Source organism: Heptranchias perlo, chromosome 8, assembly GCF_035084215.1.
Source record: "Heptranchias perlo isolate sHepPer1 chromosome 8, sHepPer1.hap1, whole genome shotgun sequence".
Classification (NCBI taxonomy): Eukaryota; Metazoa; Chordata; class Chondrichthyes; order Hexanchiformes; family Hexanchidae; genus Heptranchias; species Heptranchias perlo.
In genome coordinates this window covers 76,718,415-76,739,878 of record NC_090332.1, presented here as the reverse complement: position 1 = coordinate 76,739,878, position 21,464 = coordinate 76,718,415, and the positions used below count along the sequence as shown (strand labels likewise).

Below are 21,464 nucleotides of genomic sequence, written 5' to 3'. Positions count from 1 at the left end.
CCATTCTCCTGCCGTTACTTTGGCATGAGGTCGGCGCAAACCCCTGGAGAAAGGTCCACTTCAGCCGTTTGCTCCGTTTCTGCGGTAGTTCTGCCGCTGGAGAAACCTCCCCCCAGCGGAAGGTCCAGGCGGACATCTTTAATGGTGGGATCAAATGTCTGGTAAAGTCTATCTTTGATTCTTTCTGTCTGTTGGCCAGCATGAAATGGCGAAGTCCGAGTTAAACGGGAGCCAGGAGCAGCTGGATGGATTCACCTCGAAAGGCAAACAACTGCTGGCCGAACTGAAGAAGATTCACGGCTGTGACCCAGTGCCACTCAAGCAGGATCTGGACAATGTCTTGGACCAGTGGCTAGATGTAAGGATGATCCATAGTCGTGTTATTTTGGGCCTCTTCTGTGTTCTTGTTGAATCGATAAAGAAATTTTCGTTGCCATCTCTTTCCTGCCTTCTCCCTCATTCACATGATTGTCCATGCACAGATGTTGCAGCTGGTATTGGATGTCCTCTTGAACCCAAAGCTTTCTTTTATCGACGTCTGGTATTGCTGGTTAATTCTGTCCGGGGCAAAGAAAATGGTCCTGAAATTTTTTTTATTTTTTTTATTCGTTCACGGGATGTGGGCGTCGCTGGCAAGGCCGGCATTTATTGCCCATCCCTAATTGCCCTCGAGAAGGTGGTGGTGAGCCGCCTTCTTGAACCGCTGCAGTCCGTGTGGTAACGGTTCTCCCACAGTGCTGTTAGGAAGGGAGTTTCAGGATTTTGACCCAGCGACAATGAAGGAACGGCGATATATTTCCAAGTTGGGATGGTGTGTGACTTGGAGGGGAACGTGCAGGTGGTGTTGTTCCCATGCGCCTGCTGCCCTTGTCCTTCTAGGTGGTAGAGGTCGCGGGTTTGGGAGGTGCTGTCGAAGAAGCCTTGGCGAGTTGCTGCAGTGCATCCTGTGGATGGTGCACACTGCAGCCACAGTGCGCCGGTGGTGAAGGGAGTGAATGTTTAGGGTGGTGGATGGGGTGCCAATCAAGCGGGCTGCTTTATCTTGGATGGTGTCGAGCTTCTTGAGTGTTGTTGGAGCTGCACTCATCCATGAGAAGGGACACTTATCATGCTTGTCTGAAATTCTCTGAATTGTTGGAAAGCTCCACGTTGTTAGACCTTAAAATGTAGATGATCATTGGCCGATGTTCTCATATTTAGAAACTCCCAATTGGTTCTGTCCTGATTAGATCGTACGTACAAGAGACTGATTGGGCTAGAAGGTTTTGTGGTATTTAGAGTGGCCACGTTTGTTAATAGCTGACCATGTACTTTCTCCCCTAACAGGTATCTGAGCGACTGGATGACAACATTGAAAAGCTAAGTGTGAGCCTCGCACTGTGGGAGGATGTGCTCAACATCAGCGATGAGATCGACACATGGTCCAAAAGTTCTATCTCTGAACTGAATGAAATGATCAGCAACTTGAATGACAGCCAGAGAACAGAAGTGAGGCTGCTGGAGTTCCAGGTAGATCACAAGAGTTTGTTTCTGGTCGTGCGATGAAATACTGCTTTAATGTCCTGGGTTAACATGTGCAATTTTCATTGTTGTCCATTGGTCAGTTTTGCTCAGGTGAGACGGGGGGTAATTTTAACCTAACTCGCTGGTCGGGAAACCCATAGGATCGGGTTGAAAGCCGATTTTACACCCCGTCCAACTTACTCTTCATTGACTTTAATGTAGAAAGTTGCACTCGACGGGCGGGTTAGGTTAAAGTTGCTCCCAATGGGTCAGTGAATTATTGGGGCAATTTTAACCTAAACTGCTAGTTGGGAAACCAATAGGATCATGTGTAACGCTGGTTTTACACCCTGCCTGATTTTACTCTCCACTGAAGCCAATGGAGAGTAATATAGGGTGGGGTTTAAATCAAGCGTTGCACCCGAGCACGTCAGTTTCCCGTCAGATGAGTTAGGTTAAAATTGCCCCCCAAGGAAGTCAGTGATCAAATCTGGTGGACATCCAAAGAGGCATTCTTAAACTGAGAAGTTAAATTGGGAATTCCTGCTGGCAAATGTGCTTACGGTGGGAATTGTGCAAGTGGGAGCTGGAAGATTGGGAGCTGGTCAGCTGGCTCTCTTCTTTCATTGGCACGCTGTTTGTTCAGTGCATAAAAGAAGAATCACAGGCCCACAATAAGTACTTACCTGGGGGCTCCTCTGCGGTTGGACCTTCAGCTGATACTGGGCGCCGTGTGCACAGCGCACACTGAACTAAAATAGCGATTGGGGTCCTACGTACGTCGAAAGACCCCGATTCGCATATTAAAAGGGCCAACCGCCTGAAACAGGCGTTAGACCCCTTCGAAGGTGGTGGAAGTCGGAGCTCCGGCGTAAAAGGGTCGTGACGCCATCTTCAGGCCGTTAAACGCCCCGTTTATGCTGGGATCCCCGAGTTAAAATCCATCCCCTGGTATTTCAGCTCTTTAACATGGCCATGGATTAGTGATTTTGAAAGCTACGCTTGGATCAACCCCCAACCTTCTGCTCCAACCTTCTGTTCCGACCTGCACAAGTCGCACTTCTGGCGAGACCAATTCAGCTAGCATGAGTCCAAAGCTGTACTATCAGAGGCTCAATCGCGCTCCTGTCACTCTGTGGCTATCCTTAGACAATGTGCTGCCTCACTCTCGGTGCTGCTATTTTAGCTGCTCTGATGCCCATCCACCACTTTAAATATCCACTCCCTCCACCACCAGTGCACTGTGAATGCAATGTGTACTGTCTACAAGATGCACTGTAGCAACTCACCGAGGCTTCTTCGACAGCACCTCCCAAACCCGTGACCTCCACCATCTAGAAGGACAAGGGCAGCAGGTGCATGGAAACACCATCACCACCAAGTTCCCCTCCTAGTCACACACCATCCGGACTTAGACGTATATCACCGTTCCTTCATCATCGCTGGGTCAAAATCCTGGAACTCCCTATCTAACAGTATTGTGGGACCACCTTCACCACATGGTCTGCAGTGGCTTAAGAAGAAGGCCCACGACCACTTTCTCAAGGGCAACTAAGGATGGGCAATAAATGCTGGCCTTGCATCTCAAGAATGAAAAAAAAACCTTCCCTCCTAGGCAAATACGAACCCATAGCATTTGAACATACCTGGCTAGCCCACTTTACTTTGGCCAATCACACCAGTTTGGCTCTGCAATTGAAGGGACCGACAGAAGCCACATAACAGCCTGCAACTGAGCAAAAAATATAGCAAGACACTCAGAATCTGGAGGAACATGGAGTGCGGGAATCAGCCAACATTGAACGGGCCCTGATCCAGGCCAAAGGAGAACTAAACATTCTCTCCACGTGCACAGATAGGTTACTGTGCGACCGCAAGGTGAAATGCCCATGAGCAAGGAGATAGGCCTAGCCAGCATTCTGATCAGAATATCACTCTGTGCACACAGCACCCTGCTTTACAATGCCCAACCCCACTGCTTCCCTCCTCCATATCTTCCGTGCCAACAAAGACTATTATGCTGTAAACTTGGCTCCTCTAGAACCGTGGGTACCACCAAGCTGCTAATACGTAGACACAACCGTGACTCCTGGATTGCCGAGAGTAGATTGTATGAATTTGCACTCCTGGCGCAGAGCTTCGTATAATGGGGCCTCACATTGGGAGTTTGGGTGCGGAGGTGAGAAGGGCCTGCAGGATTTTCTGCCTTTTCCTAGTCCACCAGCACTAGGGGCTGGAGATGTTTTGGAATTACATAGAATTTTACAGCACAGAAACAGGCCATTCGGCCCAACAGGCCTATGCCAGTGTTTATGCTCCACACAAGCCTCCTCCCACCCCTTTTGATCTAACCCTATCAGCATAACCTTCTATTCCTTTCTCCCTCATGTGTTTATCTAGCTTCCCCTTAAATGCTATTCGCCTCACCTACTCCATGTGGTAGCGAGTTCCACATTCGCACCAATCTCTGGGTGAAGAAGTTTCTCCTGAATTCCTTATTGGATTTATTAGTGACTATCTTATATTTATGAACCATACTTTTGGTCTCCCCCACAAGCGGAAATTTATTCTCAGTAATCTTACACTTAGTGTTTCATTACATTTCTCATTTTGCTTTTGCTTGTCTTTAGAATTTGTCGTACACCATTCTTGGGTGCATTTGGATAGCCTTCTGCTTATCTGTAAAGCTCCTATTTACATCTCCTAATAAACCACTAATGTTGCCCCTTAATCTGTTTTGATTTGGTCGGAATTGAATTTGACAGGAGCCTCGGCATGAAATTCCTTCTGCCTGTGCCCCAGTGATCCTCTTTGAACTTATTTCCTTGAACTCGGCTCTTTTGAAATCAAATAATTTGATGCCATTCTCCTTTTTTTTTTTGTATTCCTTCAAGAGCGTTTCAGCTCAAATGGCACTGTATGATCCGACTGTCAGTTGACTGATACTTTCATTCTCTGTTATTGACTTGCAGTCTGAGGTCAAAAGTAAAGGGGAGAAACTCAAGAGTCTACATTCTAAAGTCTCCGAACTGAAGGAGGTATCCAAATGTCAGGAGCCACTGCCTGTGCTGCAGGTAAGCGAAAAATTTCGATATGTTTCTCCCCTCTTGCCCATGTTTTATGATGAAAGGTAACGACAGGAATTGCGAGGCTGCACTGCAGGGTGCGGGTGCAGGGTGCAGAGCTGGGGCTGCAGTGTTGACTCATGCATGTCCCTATAGCTCACTGGAGAAACTCACTGAGCAATCAGGAAAGGTTTTTCATAGAATCATGGAATGGTTATAGCGTGGAAGCAGGCCATTCGGCCCATTGATTCTTTGCCTGCTCTCTGCAAGAGCAATCCAGCTCGTCCCCCTTCCCCACCCTATCCCCGTAGTCCTGCAAATTTTTTCCCTTCAACTACTTTTCCAACTCCCTTTTGAAAGCCATAATTGAATCTGCCTGCACCACCCCCTTAGACAGTGCATTCCAGATCACAACCACGTGCTGTGTAAAAAAAATTTTCCTCATGTCACCTTTGGTTCTTTTGCCAGTCACCTTAAATCTATGTCCTCTGGTCCTTGACCCCTCTGCCAATGGGAACAGTTTCTCTCTATCTACTCTGTCCAGACCCTTCATGATTTTGAATAACTCTATCAAATCTCCTCTCAACCTTCTCTGCTCTAAGGAGAACAACCCCAGCTTCTCCAGTCTCTCCACGTAATTGAAGTCCCTCAACCCTGGAATCATTCTAGTAAATCTCTTCTGCACTCTCTCTAAGGCCTTCACATCCTTCCTAAAGTGCGGTGCCCAGAACTGGACACAATACTCCAGTTGTGGCCGAACTAGTGTTTTATAAAGGTTCATCATGACCTCCTTGCTTTTGTACTCTATACCTCTATTTATGAAGCCCAGGATCCCGTATGCTTTCTTAACTGCTTTCTGAACCTGCCCTGCCACCTTCAATGATTTGTGAACATATACCCTCAGATCTCTCTGTTCCTGCTCCCCTTTTAGAATTGTACCATTTAGTCTATATTGCCTCTCCTCGTTCTTCCTACCGAAATGTATCACTTCACACTTTTTTGCATTGAATTTCATCTGCCACGTGTCTGCCCATTCCAGCAGCCTGTCTATGTCCTCTTGAAGTCTGTTACTATTCTCCTCACTGTTCACTACACTTCCAAGTTTCATGTCATCTGCAAATTTTGAAATTGTGCCCTGTACACCCAAGTCCAAGTCATTAATACATATCAAAAAAAGCAATGGTCCTAGTACCAACCCCTGGGGAACACCACTGTACACCATTCTCCAGTCCAAAAAACAACCGTTCACCACTAGTCTCTGTTTCCTGTCACTTAGCCGATTTTGTATTCATGCTGCCACTGCCCCCTTCATTCCATGGGCTTCAACTTTGATGACAAGCCTATTATGCGGCACTTCATCAAACGCCTTTTGATATAGACCACATCAACCACATTGCCCTCTTCGACCCTTTCTGTTACCTCATCAAAAAAGTCAATCAAGTTGGCCTTTAATAAATCCATGCTGGCTTTCCCTAATCAATCCACACTCGCCCAAGTGACCGTTATATTTTGTCCCGGATTATCGTTTCTAAAAGTTTCCCCACTACCGAGATTAAACTGACCGGCCTGTAGTTGCTGAGTTTATCCTTACACCCTTTTTTGAACATTTTAAAGGTGTGCGCTGTATGTTTACTGGGTCCTGCTCCTTCCGCAGATGGCATTTTAGATACTTTCACTGGTCTGGTCAGGGGCATTGTTCACAACAGTCACAGTCTCTGACAGTAGGGGACATAACTCACGTATGGATGATTAAGGGGTGATCTAATTGAGGTGTTTAAAATGATTAAAGGATTTGATAAGGTAGAGAGAGAGAAATTATTTCCTCTGGTTGGGGGGGTCCAGTACAAGGGGGCATAATCTTAAAATTAGAGTTAGGCCGTTCAGGGTTGATGTCACAAAAAGAAAGAACGAAAGGACTTGCATTTCTATAGTGCTTTTCACAACCTCAGGACGCCCCAAAACGCTTTACAGTGAATTAAGTACTTTAGAAGTGTAGTCACTGTTGTAATGTAGAAAGCACTTCTTCACACAAAGGGTAGTGGGAATCTGGAATTCTCTCCCCCCAAAGGCTGTGGATGCTGGGGGACAATTGCAGCTTTCAAGACTGAGATCGATAGATTCTTGTTAGGTAAGGATATCAAAGGATACGGAACCAAAGTGGGTAAATGAAGTTGCGCTACAGATCAGCCATAATGTAATTGAATGGCAGAGCAGGCTCGAGGGGCTGAATGGCCTACACCTATGTTTCGCTGAATATTCTAACCGATCACTGTTGTACACCCACAGGCAATAGAAGGCGATTCACAGAAGAAGTTGGAACATGCTCGGGAAGTGTCTGAGGTGGCCAAAGAAACGCTGAGAGATTTTAGTACCCAGAAGAGTCAGATGGAGAGTTACATCGAGAAGCTCAGTGATTGGCTGCGCACGGTGGAGCAATCGTTCTCCGCTTGTGCCAACAGCCGGGATACAGAGGACCTGAAGAAAGTGAAGGTACGGTGACGACGAAGAGGTGGGAAGTCCAGCTGCGTTCAATTTGTCTTCCCAACTTTTATTTTCTTGTTGATTATTTTGTTTGTCGTTGCAGGAACTGGATATGGAGCTGGTCAACCAGCAGAGCAGGATCGACTCTGCTCGAGAGAATCTCAACAGCCTCTGTCGCAAGTATCACTCCACAGAGCTGGAGGCACTGGGCAGCAGAGTCACCGAGCTGATTAAACAGTACGAAGCTGTCAACCAGCTATCCTCCAAAACACAAGGCAGACTCCAGGAAGCACTGGAACAGCATTTTAATGGTGAGGAGAACTCTCTACTCGAGTGTATTGTATAGAATTACATAGAATTTATAGCACAGAAACAACCTCAATTGGCCCAACTAGTCTTTGCCAGTGTTTGTGCTCCACATGAACCTCCTCCCACCCTACATCATCTCACCCTATCGGTATATCTTTCTATTCCTTTCTCCTTCATGTACTTATCTAGCTTCCCCTTAAATGCATCTATGCTATTTGCCTCAACCACTCCATGTGGTAGTGAGTTCCACATTCTAACCACTCTCTGAGTAAGGAAATTTCTCCTGAATTCCTTATTGGATTTATTAGTGACTATCTTATATTTATGGCCTCTAGTTTAGGACACCCCACAAGTGGAAACATCTTCTCTACGTCTACCCTATCAAACCCCTTCATAATTTGAAAGACCTCTGTTAGGGTGCCCCTCTAGAGAAAAGAGCCCCAGCCTGTTCAGTCTTTTTTCCGTCTGTTCAGACTGTAGCTGAATTGATCTGCACATGGCATTCAGTTTGTGGAACTACGGCCAATCAAATCCCAATTCCTTCATCCTGTCAAATTTAACCAATCTGGTTCCAGTGCCGGGAACCAATCAGATCCTCAAATCATCTCTGTAGCGCCATTTACGATTGGTCAGTTTTAGTCACTGATGTTCCATTGAAAGTATTTCCCATGACGTGCAGTTACTATGATAGTTCCTCATCCATCTCACTGTATACCCACCCAAAATAAATATTCAGCACAGAGCAAACACATATAATATTCACGAAGAAAGCCCAAAGGCTTGGCTGCTCCTCCCCTACAAACACCGTGATGTGTCCCACTGGGTCCTTAGGCATCCCAGACTCTGGATATAGCCTCCCTCATCGGTCACCCTTGGCCAGCTGAATCATAGAAGCTTATAGCACAGAAGGAAGCCGTTTGGCCCATCATGTCTGTGCTGGATCTGTCCAGATCTGGAGGCGCAGTGTAATGTCCCCAAGGCTGTGCAGGTATCCACCTCCAATCTATAAAAGACCTTAGCGCTGATCTTAACTTTAAGCGGTGACAAATCGACCACCTGTTATACACCCCGCTACTGCTAGTTTACTGCCAGAGAGAGAGAGAGAGAAAGAATTGGGGGAGAGAGTGAGACCTCATTCAATCCTGTATCAATCTCAATGTGACAGTCTATTTTAATACTACAGCTATGCATATACAAGGCATGGGATAAGTTATTTTTTCCACAATTCCTAACCAGGAAGAAAAGTTTCATGTTTGCAAAAACCAATGAAGATAGAATAGAAGCATCACCCCAATAAAGAAAGGGAATTAAAGCTATATAGAGCATTCAGAGTAGATTCACCAGGATGATGCCTGGGATGGGAAACTATAGTTATGAGGAGAGACAAGGTGCTGGGACTATTTCCACTGGAGCAGAGGAAGGCTTAAATGAAATTTAATAGAGATTTTAAAAAAATTATGAAGAATGAAAAGGGAAGGACTATTTTCGTCTGATTGGGGAGTCAGTGATGAGGAGTCCTCATTTTAAAATTGACTCTAAGAGAGTGAGGTCAGAGGTTAGGAGTAATAGCTTTATGTAGAAAGCCTTTAGGGCTGTTGCTTTACTACACAAAGTGGTTGAGGTGGAGATCATTGTAGATTTTAGGGGAAGGGTAGATAAATATTTGAAGCAGAGGAAGATACAAGGCTATGGGGAGAGAGCAGGGCAGCAGGATTAGTTTAGGATTAATACAGGGCTATGGGGAGAGAGCAGGGCAGCAGGATTAGTTTAGGATTAATACAGGGCTATGGGGAGAGAGCAGGGCAGTGTGATTAGTTTAGGATTGATACAGGGCTATGGTGAGAGAGTGAGGCCGTGGGATTAGTTTTGGATTGATACAGGGCTACGGGGAGAGAGCTGGTCAATGGGATTAGTTTGGGATTGACACAGGGCAATGGCGAGAAAGCAGGGCAGTGAGATTATTTTGGATTGCTGTAGCATGGAGCCGGCACAGACACGATGGGATGAATGGCCTCCTCCTTCTGTGCTATAAACCTCTATGGTTGTAAGGCCACAAACACTGTACGTAGCTGAGCAGAGTCGAGCCACTTACTACACAGGTACAGGTGCTACTAATTTGGAACAAATTCACTGTTTCCTACTGTTTCAGGCAATATTCAGAGCTAGTGAGCTTTTCAGTTGTCACTGAAAGAAAGACTTGAATTCATATAGTGCCTTTCACAACCTCAGGATGTCCTAAAGCACTTTACAGCCAATGGAGTACTTTTGAAGTGCAGTCACTGTTGTAACGTAGGAAACACAGCAACCAATTTGGACACAGCAAGCTCCCACAAACGACAATGAGATAATGTGTTTTATTTAGTGATGTTGATTGAGGGATAAATATTGGCCAGGACACTGGGGAGAACTACCCTGCTCTAAGAGGATTTGAGTGCATGTCCACAGATCCCTGAAGGTAGCAGGACAGGTAGATAAGGTGGTTAAAAAGGCATACAGGATACTTTCCTTTATTAGCCGAGGCATAGAATATAAGAGCAGGGAGGTTATGCTAGAACTGCATAAAACATTGGTTAGGCCACAGCTTGAGTACTGCGTACATGATTGGCAAATTTGCAGACGACACAAAAATTGACCGTGTAGTTGATAGTGAAGAGGATAGCTGTAGACTCCAAGAAGATATCAATGGGTTGGTGGAGTGGGCGGAGAAGTGGCAAATGGAGTTCAACCCGGAGAAGTGTGAGGTAATGCACTTAGGGAGGGCAAACAGTAAAAGGGAATACGCAGTAAACGGGAATATATTGAGAGGGGCAGAGGAAGTGAGAGACCTTGGAGTGCATGTGCACAGGTCCCTGAAGGTGGCAGTACAGGTAGATAAGGTTGTGAAGAAAGCATACGGAATGTTCTCCGTTATTAGCCGAGGTATAGAATACAAAAGCAGGGATGTAATGATGGAACTGTATAAAACGCTGGTAAGGCCACAGCTGGAGTATTTTGCGCAGTGCTGGTCACCACATTACAGGAAGGATGTAATTGCTCTGGAGAGAGTGCAGAGAAGATTTACAAGAATGTTGCCAGGGCTTGAAAATTGCAGCTACGAGGAGAGATTGGATAGGCTGGGGTTGTTTTCCTTGGAGCAGAGGAGGCTGAGGGGAGACTTGATTGAGGTGTACAAAATTATGAGGGGCCTAGATAGAGTAAACAGGAAGTACCTGTTTCCCCTAGCGAAGAGTTTTAAGAACTAGAGGACATAGATTTAAGCTGATTGGTGGAAGGATTAGAGGGGACATGAGGAAAAACTTTTTTACCCAGAGGATGGTGGGTGTATGGAATTCGCTGCCCGAATTGGTGGTAGAGGCAGGGACCCTCAACTCTTTTAAAAAGTACCTGGACCTGCACCTAAAGTGCTGTAAGCTGCAGGGCTACAGACCGGGTGCTGGAAGGTGGGATTAGAATGGGCACCTGGTTGTTCTTCGAGCCGATGCGGACACGATGGGCCGAATGGCCCCCTTCTGTGCTGTATCTTTTCTATAGTTCTAAGGTTCCATGGTTCTGGTCACCACATTACAGGAAAGATGTGATTGCACTAGAGAGGGTACAGAGGAGATTTACGAGGATGTTGCCGGGGCTGGAGAATTTTAGCTATGAGAAAAGATTGGACAGGCTCGGGTTGTTTTCTTTGGAACAAAGGAGGCTGAGGGAAGATTTAACTGAGGTATATAAAATTATGATGAGACTAGATAGAGTGGATTGGGAGAACCTATTTCCTTTAGCAGAGGGGTCAGTGACCAGGGGGCATGGGTTTAAAGTAATTGGTAGAAGGATTAGAGGGGAGCTGAGGAGAATTTTTTTCACCCAGAGGGTAGTGGGGGTCTGGAACTCACTGCCTGAAAGGGAGGTAGAGGCAGAAACCCTCAACTCATTTAAAAACTACTTGGATGTGCACTAACCTACAGGACCAAAGACCAAGTGCAATTGAGCTGGATAGCTCTTTTTCAGTCAGTACAGACACGATGGGCAGAATGGCCTCCTTCTGTACCATAACTTTCTGTGATTCCATGAAGACGAATAGTGTTCCCTCAGTACTACACTGGAGGATAAGCCTAGATTATATGTTTGTGTTTCTTGGAGACCTGAACCCACGACCTTCAGACAGGAGGCAAGTGTGCTGCCATAGCTGCCACCTCCTGTAACTATTTGCTGGACATATTTATAACCAAGGAACCACTGCTTGTTTTGTCTCTAGTTTTTGTTAAGCACTGTAGATATTTGCTTCTGAAAATGCATAGTAGGAGGATGAAAGACTGTGAACTTGTGCTTTCTGTCATATCTACGTATTGTCCATGTTTTCGTGAGTGACTGCTGAACCAATTAGCAAGCATCATCAGATTCTGATAGACTGCTTCCTTCATTGCTTGATGTTACTCCCCCTCAGTATCACCATTTAATGTTACCCTCCCTCAGTATCACTGTTTAATGTTACCCTCCCTCAGTATCACTGTTAAATGTTACCCTCCCTCAGTATCACTGTTAAATGTTACCCTCCCTCAGTATCACTGTTAAATGTTACCCTCCCTCAGTATCACTGTTTAATGTTACCCTCCCTCAGTATCACTGTTAAATGTTACCCTCCCTCAGTATCACTGTTTGATGTTACCCTCCCTCAGTATCACTGTTAAATGTTACCCTCCCTCAGTATCACTGTTTGATGTTACCCTCCCTCAGTATCACTGTTTGACGTTACCCCCTCTCAGTATCACTGTTTAACATTACCCTCCCTCAGTTTCACTGTTTAACATTACTCCCCCTCAGTATCACTGTTTGATGTTACTCCTCCTCAGTATCACTGTTTGATGTTAATCTCCCTCAGTATCACTGTTTGATGTTACTGCCCCTCAGTGTCACTGTTTGTTGTTGCTCTCCCTCAGTGTTACTATTTGTTACTCACCCTCAGTGTCACTGTTTGATGTTACTGCCCCTCAGTGTCACTCCTTGATGTTACTCCCCCTCAGTGTCACTGTTTGATGTTACTCCCCCTCAGTGTCACTGTTTGATGTTACTCTCCCTCAGTGTCACTGTTTGATGTTACTCTCCCTCAGTGTCACTGTTTGACATTACTCTCCCTCAGTGTCACTGTTTAATGTTACTCTCCCTCAGTGTCACTATTTGTTACTCCCCCTCAGTATCACTGTTTGATGTTACTCCCCCTCAGTGTCACTGTTTGATGTTACTCTCCCTCAGTGTCACTGTTTAATGTTACTCTCCCTCAGTGTCACTGTTTGACGTTACTCTCCCTCAGTGTCACTGTTTGATGTTACTCTCCCTCAGTGTCACTATTTGTTACTCCCCCTCAGTATCACTGTTTGATGTTGCTGCCCCTCAGTGTCATTGTTTGATGTTACTCTCCCTCAGTGTCACTGTTTGACGTTACTCCCCCTCAGTGTCACTGTTTGATGTTACTCTCCCTCAGTGTCACTGTTTGACGTTACTCTCCCTCAGTGTCACTGTTTGACGTTACTCTCCCTCGGTGTCACTGTTTGACATTACTCTCCCTCAGTCACTGTTTGATGTTACTCTCCCTCAGTGTCACTATTTGTTACTCCCCCTCAGTATCACTGTTTGATGTTGCTCTCCCTCAGTGTCACTATTTGTTAATCCCCCTCAGTATCACTGTTTGATGTTACTGCCCCTCAGTGTCATTGTTTGATGTTACTCTCCCTCAGTTTCACTGTTTGATGTTACTCTCCCTCAGTGTTACTGTTTGACATTACTCTCCCTCAGTGTCACTGTTTGATGTTACTCTCCCTCAGTGTCACTATTTGTTACTCCCCCTCAGTATAACTGTTTGATGTTGCTCTCCCTCAGTGTCACTATTTGTTACTCCCCCTCAGTATGACTGTTTGATGTTACTGCTCCTCAGTGTCACTGTTTGATGTTCCTCTCCCTCGGTGTCACTATTTGTTACTCCCCCTCAGTGTCACTGTTTGATGTTACTCTCCCTCGGTGTCACTATTTGTTACTCCCCCTCAGTATCACTGTTTGATGTTGCTGCCCCTCAGTGTCATTGTTTGATGTTACTCTCCCTCAGTGTCACTATTTGTTACTCCCCCTCAGTATCACTGTTTGATGTTACTGCCCCTCAGTGTCACTGTTTGATGTTGCTCTCCCTCAGTGTCACTATTTGTTACTCCCCCTCAGTGTTACTGTTTGATGTTACTGCCCCTCAGTGTCATTGTTTGATGTTACTCTCCCTCGGTGTCACTATTTGTTACTCCCCCTCAGTGTTACTGTTTGATGTTACTGCCCCTCAGTGTCATTGTTTGATGTTACTCTCCCTCGGTGTCACTATTTGTTACTCCCCCTTAGTGTTACTGTTTGATGTTACTGCTCCTCAGTGTCACTGTTTGATGTTACTCTCCCTCAGTGTCACTATTTGTTACTCCCCCTCAGTATCACTGTTTGATGTTACTGCCCCTCAGTGTCATTGTTTGATGTTGCTCTCCCTCAGTGTACTAGTTGTTACTCTCCCTCAGTTTCACTGTTTGATGTTACTCCCCCTCAGTATGACTGTTTGATGTTACTGCTCCTCAGTGTCACTGTTTGATGTTACTGCCCCTCAGTGTCACTGTTTGATGTTACTCTCCCTCGGTGTCACTATTTGTTACTCCCCCTCAGTGTTACTGTTTGATGTTACTGCTCCTCAGTGTTACTGTTTGATGTTACTGCCCCTCAGTGTCACTGTTTGATGTTGCTCTCCCTCAGTGTCACTATTTGTTAATCCCCCTCAGTATCACTGTTTGATGTTACTGCCCCTCAGTGTCATTGTTTGATGTTGCTCTCCCTCAGTGTACTAGTTGTTACTCTCCCTCAGTTTCACTGTTTGATGTTACTCCCCCTCAGTATGACTGTTTGATGTTACTGCTCCTCAGTGTCACTGTTTGATGTTCCTCTCCCTCGGTGTCACTATTTGTTACTCCCCCTCAGTATCACTGTTTGATGTTACTGCCCCTCAGTGTCACTGAATGATGTTGCTCTCCCTCAGTGTCACTATTTGTTACTCCCCCTCAGTGTTACTGTTTGATGTTACTGCCCCTCAGTGTCACTATTTGATGTTACTCTCCCTCAGTGTCACTATTTGTTACTCCTCCTCAGTGTTACTGTTTGATGTTACTGCCCTTCAGTGTCACTGTTTGATGTTGCTCTCCCTCAGTGTTACCAGTTGTTACTCCCCCTCAGTGTCACTGTTTGATGTTACTCCCCCTCACTGTTACTGTTTTTTGTTCCCCCTCAGTGTCACTGTTTGGTATTCGTCCCTGTGAATACTACTATTGATGCTAGGTTTCCTCCTGGTGAAGTGTTTGCTGATGAAGTACCTGCGGCTTTGAGTGTAAATTTCTCGCTATAATTTAACCAGCTGTATCTACAGTTTGACTGAACCATATTGGTGGAATGTGCGACGGGGACTTTTATTAATTGTTATGTTTTATTTTTGGAAGGGTTTTTGCAGGAGTTTCGGCAGTGGCTGTGTGATGCGAGGGCGTCGGTGAAGGAATGTGGTGACCAGTCAGGGGATACACACACCATCGAGGAGAAACTGCAGAAACTTGAGGTCTGGGAACCCCTCAGTTCACTGACCGTAGCCCGAAGTATTTATAAAGTTCACAAACCAAAGTTACAGTAAATACAGAAAATATAAATCAATGCACCAGAGTGAAGGTTGGAGCTGGTGAATGTTATCTGTTCATTAATCCTGAAGTTATAAATTAACACTAACTTCACAAAGTGCATATTCAACTTAAGATAACAGTGCAAATATATCCCTGTCACTGGTTATTTCCCAGTCGGACTCTGGAATGAGCAGTATATCGTGCTCCTGTAAATTTAATGCCAACCAAACGCTGAGAGAGGTACATTATCGCAGCTTTGTGACAAAATGCTGATTGTTTCCACCTCCCAGAGTCCTGTGCTATCTGTTATATTCGACAGCTCTGCTCCTGCTGTAATTTACACTCAGACCCTGACTTGCTGAGAGCCCAGCGGATCTCTGCAGAAGTGCTTCAGCGCTCCATTAATTAGCAGATGTAGAGTAATTGGTATGGAGGACAGGATGGGGAACAGTGTATGAGAGACAGGGTATGGGGGACAGGGTGTGGCGGACAGTATGGGGGACAGGGTGTGGCGGACAGGATGGGGAACAGGGTATGGAGGGCAGGGCATGGGGAACAGGGTGTGGGGGACAGGGTGTGGGGGACAGGGTATGGGGGACAGGGTGTGGGGGACAGGGTGTGGGGGACAGGGTATGGGGGACAGGGTGTGGGGGACAGTGTGTGGGGGACAGGGTGTGGAGGACAGGGTGTGGGGGACAGGGTGTGGGGGACAGGGTGTGGGGGGCAGGGTGTGGGACAGGGTGTGGGGGACAGGGTGTGGGGACAGGGTGTGGGGGACAGGGTGTGGGGGACAGGGTGTGGGGACAGGGTGTGGGGGACAGGGTGTGGGGACAGGGTGTGGGGGACAGGGTGTGGGGGACAGGGTGTGGGGACACGGTGTGGGGGACAGTGTGTGGGGGACAGTGTGTGGGGGACAGGGTGTGGGGGACAGGGTGTGGGGGACAGGGTGTGGGACAGGGTGTGGGGGACAGGGTGTGGGGACAGGGTGTGGGGGACAGGGTGTGGGGGACAGGGTGTGGGGACAGGGTGTGGGGGACAGGGTGTGGGGACACGGTGTGGGGGACAGTGTGTGGGGGACAGTGTGTGGGGGACAGTGTGTGGGGGACAGGGTGTGGGGGACAGGGTGTGGGACAGGGTGTGGGGGACAGGGTGTGGGGGACAGGGTGTGGGGGACAGGGTGTGGGGGACAGGGTGTGGGACAGGGTGTGGGACAGGGTGTGGGGGACAGGGTGTGGGGGACAGGGTGTGGAGGACAGGGTGTGGGGGACAGGGTGTGGGGGACAGGGTGTGGGGGACAGGGTGTGGGACAGGGTGTGTGGGACAGGGTGTGGGGGACAGGGTGTGGGGGACAGGGTGTGGGGGACAGGGTGTGGGGGACAGGGTGTGGGGGACAGGGTATGGGGGACAGGGTGAGGGGGACAGGGTGTGGGGGACAGGGTGAGGGGGACAGGGTATGGGGGACAGGGTCTGGGGGACAAAAATTAGCACAAAAGACTCCAATGTCAAACTACAAGAGCGAAAAAACAATTCTAAACTTTCAGTAATTATGTGGTGTTGCTGCTTTCAACTCTCAGCTTGGTGTTTGTTATTTATGTAAGGTACACAAAATATGTCCTCACACTCACACTCACTCACTGAGTATTTGTAAGTATTTTTAATGGACATATCGGGTGTTCCTGGAGTGTTGGCAAATAATTGTCTGTTTGTGCAGAGATTTTGCAGCCAGTCACCCTTTCGTTCTTGGTGTGTTTTAAGGACTCTATCTGAACGAGTTATGAACTTGAGGTGGGCTTGTATTTGTTTCCCACAGGAACTCCTGAGCAGGGTGAGTGTGGGGCAGAATAAACTGGACACAGCTGTGGCTGAAGGAGACAAACTAGTGCCACACTTGCCCAAGCCCAGTGCTGCCCAGGTTCAACAGCAGCTGGCGAATAATCAACAGGAATGGCAGGGCTTTCTGAATCAGTGCCATCAGAACAAGAAGAACCTGGAGGATTATGCTGAAGAGTTGAATGGGTAGGTTTAAACAAAGCATGTTTCTGGGAATTTTGGTGATGTACTTTGCTACAGTGTCAGCCGTGGCTCAGTGGTAGTGCTCTCGCCTCTGAGACAAAAGGCCAATGGGTTCAAGCTGCACTCCAGAGACTTGAGCCCGTAATCCAGGCTGACACTCCCAGTGTGGTACTGAGGGAGTGCTGCACCATTGGAGGTGCCGTCTTTTGTATGAGGCGTTAAACCGAGGCCCTGTCTGCCCTCCCGAGTGGACGTAAAAGATCCCATGGCACTATTTCGAAGAAAAGTAGGGGAGTTCTCCCCCGATGTCCTGCCCAACATTTCGCCCTCAACTAACATCACTAAAACAGATTATCTGATCATTATCACATTGCTGTTTGTGGGACCATGCTCTGTGCAAATTGGCTGCCATTATAACAGTGACTACACTTCAAAAGTACTTTATTGGCTGTGAAGCGCTTTGGGACATCCTGAGGTCAAGAAAGGCACTACATAAATGCAAGTTCTTTCTTTCTTTACTTAAGGACAGAGATCAATGAACATAGTTCAGAGACTATAGGATAGCTTTTCTGAATTGGTTCTCCCAGCATAGAGCCTTGCTGTTGGGAGCACATAGTGGGACTCTGTGCTCAGAGGTCAGCATGCCCTGTTTAGACACATGTGTGTGTACTCTGTCTTGTTCAGTATCATGACCATTGTCCTGTGTTCCGATGACTAAAAGTTCCCATTTATCGCAGCTTTGAGAGCTATCACAAGAAGCTGAGTCTGTGGCTCCATCAGGCAGAAGAAAGGATGGTCACTGAGTCAATCGGAGAGAATAAGAAGAACGTCCCAGAAATGCAAGCTGAGGTGGAGAGGATGGAAGATTTCTATGAGGAGATCCAAGGACAGAGGTGGACAACTTGTTGTTCAACTTAAATAGCTAAAAGATGAAGTGGTGCTTTCTCTCCTTAGCATTCTATAACATACAGAGGGTACACAGTGAAAGGCAGGTGCCCAGATAACTTCTTGTAAATGTATATTTACTCGTGCCATGTATGGATCACAGGTACTACCTACAGTACCTCGGTCCAATAACTTCTCTAAATATGGGAGCCTAGATAATGGTGATGGTACCTTGTTTGCTTTTTTGCCAGAACTGGGAGTTTGAACGTAAGGGGAAAAAATGGTTGACAGACCAGTGGTAAAATCACCTAAATGAAAATAAAACGAGTGTTGATAATTGCAGGATTTTTGTTTTTCCTATATTTTTCCTGCTTCCCCATAAAATTTGACCATCTGCTGCATTTTCTCCCCCTTCAAAATATCTCGTGCTGGGTGAGCTTGGTGACTTCAAAGAAACCATAGAATCGCAGAATCATATAGCAGAGAAGGAGGCCATTCAGCCCATCTCTGCCTGTTCCTTGAAAGAGCTATCCAACTGAGATAGCAACGTTAAGTAAACAAATGCACCGCCTTCTTCAAAAATAAAAATGGAATTGTGCAATCCCTAATTATACCAGGTCAGAATGCGGGGATTAATGGAACGAATTCCCCCGTGGTCCCCTCACACCTTGGGCTTCGGGAATGCGGTGGAAGCCTGTTTGCGGGCCTCCACCTGAGCTGGCTTTTAGTGGGTATATGCTGGCAGCCCATGCGACTTGTTGCCTTTGTACCTATGGAGGCAGAACAGTTAAGATCAGCAACGTGCCGTGTGAGGGAAATCAATGGCACAAACCCAGGCCCTGTCGTTGATTGTTAGAAGCAGGGTGGAGCACTGAAAGTACTGGGTCACGCGTTGTCCCCTATCTTTAGATTTCAGTTCTTTGTAAATATTAATTCATGATTCGTGATTTCGTGTGTACTGGTTAAGTCTAAAGTTGTAAAACCTTCCACTCTGAAACAGCAGCGAGAACTCACATTTCTACAGTGTCTTGAACACAGAGCGGGAAATAATTAAACAGGACGAGCTTTGGTTGGGAGAATATGAAAACGTGACCAAAAGCCAGAGTGAAAAGATGGGTTTTAAGAAGGCTTTGAGAGGGAGAGAGCGAGAGAGAGAAATAGAGAGGCAGAAGGACTGAGTTCCAGAAAACTGGGCCCAGGCTGTGCCAGCAGTGAGAGGGAGAGAGGCACAGAGTCAAGCTTGGAGAGGATGTCAGGGATGCGGGGGGCGGGGGGTGCGTGGGCAGGAGATAAACTGCAGAGTGACAGTGTATGGTTCTTTTGCCTCTCCCAGGAGATTACAGGGCTGAGGGGGTGGGGGGGGGGGGGTGGGGGGAGGGAAGTGTCTCGTCATGATGCTCCAGCCATCATGGTGTGTGGGGCAGACTGGTGTTTTCCTGCCCTTCAATTTTGTATGTTCATTTGGGGAGGGGGGTTAGAGTGATTTGAAAAGATGCTAACATTGCATTCTGATTTCCTGTATCGTTAGCATTTACCTGACAAATTGCAGCAAGTGTCATGGCCGCACTATACTATATTGACTATATTGTATTTTCTTTTGTCTGATTACGCTTCTGTGAAGTGCCTTGGGACATTTTCCTGCATCAAAGGCGCTATATAAACGGAGGTGGTTGTTATCCTGATACGTGCTCCTGTGTTTCACCGTCTAGGGATTCTTTCGATAACTTGTGCCAGAAGGCGCAGGCCCTGAATGAGCTGGGCTACGGAGATGGGGGTGCGATACGCTTAGCCTCTCAGCTGCTGTCCCGACACCAGCTCCTGGCGAAGACGGTGAAGGAGAAGCTGAGAGCCGGCCAGCTGGGTCTGCAGGAGCACCAGGCCTTCGAGGAAATCCTGCAGAGCACCTGGTCCTGGCTGAAAGGGGCTCAGAGTAAGCTCACCACCATAGACAGTACTGTCGGCTGCAAGGCCACACTGGAGAAACGGCTGCTTCAGGTCCAGGTATGATATCGATACACGCAGCAGATTCATGCCTATTACTGTTCACAACTGGAGCTTTCCTGGACAGAGCTGGACAGATAACTGAAAGTACCCACACCCCCTTTATGTTTATTTTCCCCCCCCCCAATCTGGAAGCATGTGGATCAGTCCATTTCTCTTTTTAATTCATTCTCGGGATATGGGCGTCGCTGGCAAGGCCGGCATTTATTGCCCATCCCCAGTTGCCCTGAGAAGGTGGTGATACAACTGAGTGACTTGCTAGACCACTTCAGAGGGCAGTTAAGCGTCAACCACGTTGATGTGGGACTGGAGTCACATATAAGCCAGACTGGGTAAGGACGGCAGGTTCCTTTCCCTAAAGGACAGATTGCCCTGAATGGCATTTGGGAAATACCAGCCTTGCTACATCTTCCTTTTCAATATGAAGAAGCATCTCCTGACATAAGTGTCATCCATGGAAAAATATGAGGACTGCAAATCAGGCCTGCTGACCTCCGCAGCCAGTCCCTGCCATGCGCTCCCACTGCACGCTGGGAACGCTGAATAATAAAACTTACTCTCGTGTCCTGGCCTGTGCCTCATGGCACAGAGGTTCTGCTTTGTCTGAGATGCCAAACACACAGTCAGTGAACAGGCCAGTTAGTAGGTGTTTTAGTTTGAAAGGAGTTATGCCAAACAGTGGCCATGCTAAACCTAAACAATCATTGGTGAAGGCGCAGTTAGAATATTGGGTCCAGTTTTGGTCACCTTAGTTCAGGAAGGATGTCAAGGTCATGGAGAAGATGTAGAAGAGATTCAGAAATGAGAGGCTTTAGTTATGAGGAGAGATTGAGAGAAACTGGGGCTCTTCTCATGAGAGCAAAGAGGTTAACAGGAGATCTGATAGAGAGGTTCATAATTATGAGGGATTTTGATAAATAAATTTCCACTGGTTGGTGAGTCAGTAACTAAAAGCATAAAAGTTAAGATAATCGCCCAAAGATTGAAAGGAGGGGTAGGAAAAATATTTTTACACAGAGGGGTTATTAGGACTCGGAATGCCGACCAGAAGTCGTGGTGGATGTAGAATCCATAATAGCTTTTAAAATTGAATTGGATCAATTTTTGAAAACCATAAGAACATAAGAAATAGGAGCAGGAGTAGGCCAGACGGCCCCTCGAGCCTGCTCCGCCATTCAATAAGATTGTGGCTGACCTTCTACCCCAACTCCACTTTCCCGCCCTATCCCCATATCCCTTGATTCCCTTAGTGTCCAAATATCCATCGATCTCAGCCTTGAGTATACTCAATGACTGAGCATCCACAGCCCTCTGGGGTAGAGAATTCCAAATATTCACGACCCTGAGTGAAGAAATTTTTCCTCATCACGGTCCTAAAAGGCCGACCCCTTATTCTGAGACGATGACCTCTAGTTCTAGATTTTCCAGCCAGGGGAAACAGCCTCTCAGCATCTATCCTGTCAAGCCCTTTAAGAATTTTATATGTTTCAATGAGATCCCCACTCATTCTTCTAAACTCCAGAGAATATAGGCCCATTCTACT

The 21,464-nt window shown here is 46.8% G+C and overlaps 1 protein-coding gene across 6 annotated transcripts in view; it reads left to right on the top strand.

Annotated features, from left to right (window-relative positions):
* syne1b (spectrin repeat containing, nuclear envelope 1b) overlaps window positions 1-21,464 on the top strand; it is a 478,102-nt gene that overhangs the window by 157,674 nt on the left and 298,964 nt on the right. For all 6 annotated transcript variants that reach the window (XM_067989374.1, XM_067989378.1, XM_067989371.1 and 3 more), the window contains exons 41-49: window positions 200-358; window positions 1,327-1,509; window positions 4,476-4,577; window positions 6,855-7,058; window positions 7,153-7,360; window positions 14,852-14,964; window positions 16,833-17,038; window positions 17,773-17,928; window positions 19,630-19,921. In XM_067989374.1, coding sequence (XP_067845475.1) covers window positions 200-358; window positions 1,327-1,509; window positions 4,476-4,577; window positions 6,855-7,058; window positions 7,153-7,360; window positions 14,852-14,964; window positions 16,833-17,038; window positions 17,773-17,928; window positions 19,630-19,921 — 1,623 coding nt within the window. The remainder of the gene's footprint in view (window positions 1-199; window positions 359-1,326; window positions 1,510-4,475; window positions 4,578-6,854; window positions 7,059-7,152; window positions 7,361-14,851; window positions 14,965-16,832; window positions 17,039-17,772; window positions 17,929-19,629; window positions 19,922-21,464) is intronic.